The 2,244-nt window shown below is 22.5% G+C and overlaps 1 protein-coding gene across 1 annotated transcript in view; it reads right to left on the bottom strand.

The window, feature by feature from the left end:
- Window positions 1–316: 316 nt before the first annotated feature.
- Window positions 317–2,244, bottom strand: part of LOC102672612 — a 9,638-nt gene continuing 7,710 nt past the window's right edge. Inside the window, exons 8-11 of the mRNA XM_031509755.1 lie at window positions 1,630–2,152; window positions 1,195–1,416; window positions 708–959; window positions 317–549 (exon numbers count right to left, since the gene is read on the bottom strand). Of these exons, the coding sequence (XP_031365615.1) occupies window positions 359–549; window positions 708–959; window positions 1,195–1,416; window positions 1,630–2,152 (1,188 nt within the window). The 3' untranslated portion in view covers window positions 317–358. The remainder of the gene's footprint in view (window positions 550–707; window positions 960–1,194; window positions 1,417–1,629; window positions 2,153–2,244) is intronic.

Below are 2,244 nucleotides of genomic sequence, written 5' to 3'. Positions count from 1 at the left end.
AATAATAATTAAATTCTTGTATAGCTATAATAAAAGATAATTATTCCTTTGAAATAATAAAAAATAATTTTTGTAGAAGTTTATTTATTATAAATTATCAATATTTTAGATTAATAAATATTATTTTTCATTTATAATTAAAGTTAATATATAATATATAATAGTTAATATATAATATATAAAAGTTAATATATAATAAAATAATTAATAAAGTAATTAAAATATAATAATAATAAAAAATAGTAATAATAATATAGAATATTTTGTACAAATACATTTCTTATAAAAAATACATATATAAAACTATAAAAAATATTTAAGTATGTTTTCAAATTTTTATATTTATTTTTTTTTTTTGTTAATTATTTTGTATTTTTCCATAATCAGTTATTTTTTCTATTGTCAAGAAAATTCCATCTTTAGGGGCCAATGTAAATGAATTTAACTTCTTTATATAAGGAATCATTGTCTTTTCGCAAACATCTACTTTGAAATTTTGTAGCATTCTTATCAGTCCAACTTTTGTTTGATAAACGGCAAATCGTATTCCTGAAACGATAATTTAATCATCGATTATCATTAATATATAAAAATATAAAACAAATAAATGTTAAAAATTTTAATAATCGTAAGATACAAATTATTATTAATAATTAATTATTATAATTATTATACAAAAAACATTTTAGTATTTTTCTTTAAATTACCAATGCAATTCCTTGGTCCATTACCAAATGGTAAATAGGTCATTGGATGCCTTGCAGCTTCTACATCCTCGTCAAATCTTTCAGGATCAAATGTATCTGGATTTTCATAGAATTTTGGATCTGTTTGAATTGAATATACAGGAATAATTACAGAAGTTCCAGCAGGTATTGATACTTTTGTACCATTGAAGGTATAATTAGAGTTGCATTTTCGTTTTAAAAACACTCCTGGTGGATATTTTCTAAGTGTTTCTGTTAAAAAGACAGATAAATATAATTTTATTTTAGTAATAATTCTATCTTAGTTAAAATAATCTAACTTTAAATTATAATTATTAATCTTTACACATGTTTCAATATGATAATTTATACGTAATAATAAATTGTTGTTTTCCATTTTGCAAAAATATATATAAAATAGAATATTAATAATAATTTATAAAACAATTTTATATACCTTTTGTTGAAATAAGTTTAAAAAATATACCTTTAAATACTTTGTCCAAATATTTCATTTTCTTAACTTCTTCGTATGTAACATTCCCATTATTTTTGGCATGGAATTCTTTTATTTCTTTTCGTAATTTATCTTGTACGTTAGGATTCAGAGCCATTTCATAAAGAGCGTGTGCCATTGTCGTTGATGACGTTTCAAATCCAGCCGCGAAGAAAACAAAAGCTTGCGCGGCAAGTAAACTATCCGTTATTTCTAAAATTTCATTAAAAAATAATATTTTAATAATATTTTACGTTACTATTCTACTCATTATTTATAAAACATCATCAAACAAAAGATTTATAAACTTAAAATTTTATTTCAAATTTTATTTCATTATTCTACATCTTCAAATTCTATTTATGAAATGATCATAGACTTTATTTGTTTTTTGAAAGAATTAAAATCAATAATTATTTTACTTACTAATATTCTTCAATTTTTCCGGATGTTTTTTCAATTCCATTAATAAGTTTACAAAATCTGCTTTTACCACATTATTTTCTTCCCTATATTTGATCATTTCTGAAATAAATTTTGTCACAAATATGCTTGTTTCTGAATATGGTATTACAAAACCAAGTAAATTATAGAATCGTGGAAAAAATTGTCGAAGAAAAGATCTTAATATGTTTTTATCTAGATCAAAAATTCTTTTTCCTATTCTGCGAAATTCACTACGTTCGTTTGACAATGCGTTCATGTTGATTCCAAAAGCGCAACATCCAATAACATCTGTAGTGTATCTCGCTGATATTTCAAAACAATCCATAGGCCCTTTTTCTTTCACAACATCTTCTAAACATTGTTCCAAGCGTTTGGCGCATTCTAATATCAAGGGAAACATTTCCTTCAGTTTACCAGAAGTAAATACCGGTGACAATCTTATTCTTAATGGTCGCCATCTTGCAGCATCCATATTAAAAAGATTTGCATTCAATGGATCAGCCTGTAATTAAAAAATTAAATCGAAATAATTTATTTTAAGAAGATATTTTTAAAAAATTGATAAAACTTTAATTTTGAACTTTTTATATTTTG

The sequence above is a fragment of the Apis dorsata genome, unplaced genomic scaffold (assembly GCF_000469605.1).
Source record: "Apis dorsata unplaced genomic scaffold, Apis dorsata 1.3 scaffold_172, whole genome shotgun sequence".
NCBI lineage: Eukaryota > Metazoa > Arthropoda > Insecta > Hymenoptera > Apidae > Apis > Apis dorsata.
The sequence above is the reverse complement of the archived record's forward strand: the minus strand, read 5'-3'. Positions and strand labels throughout refer to the sequence as shown.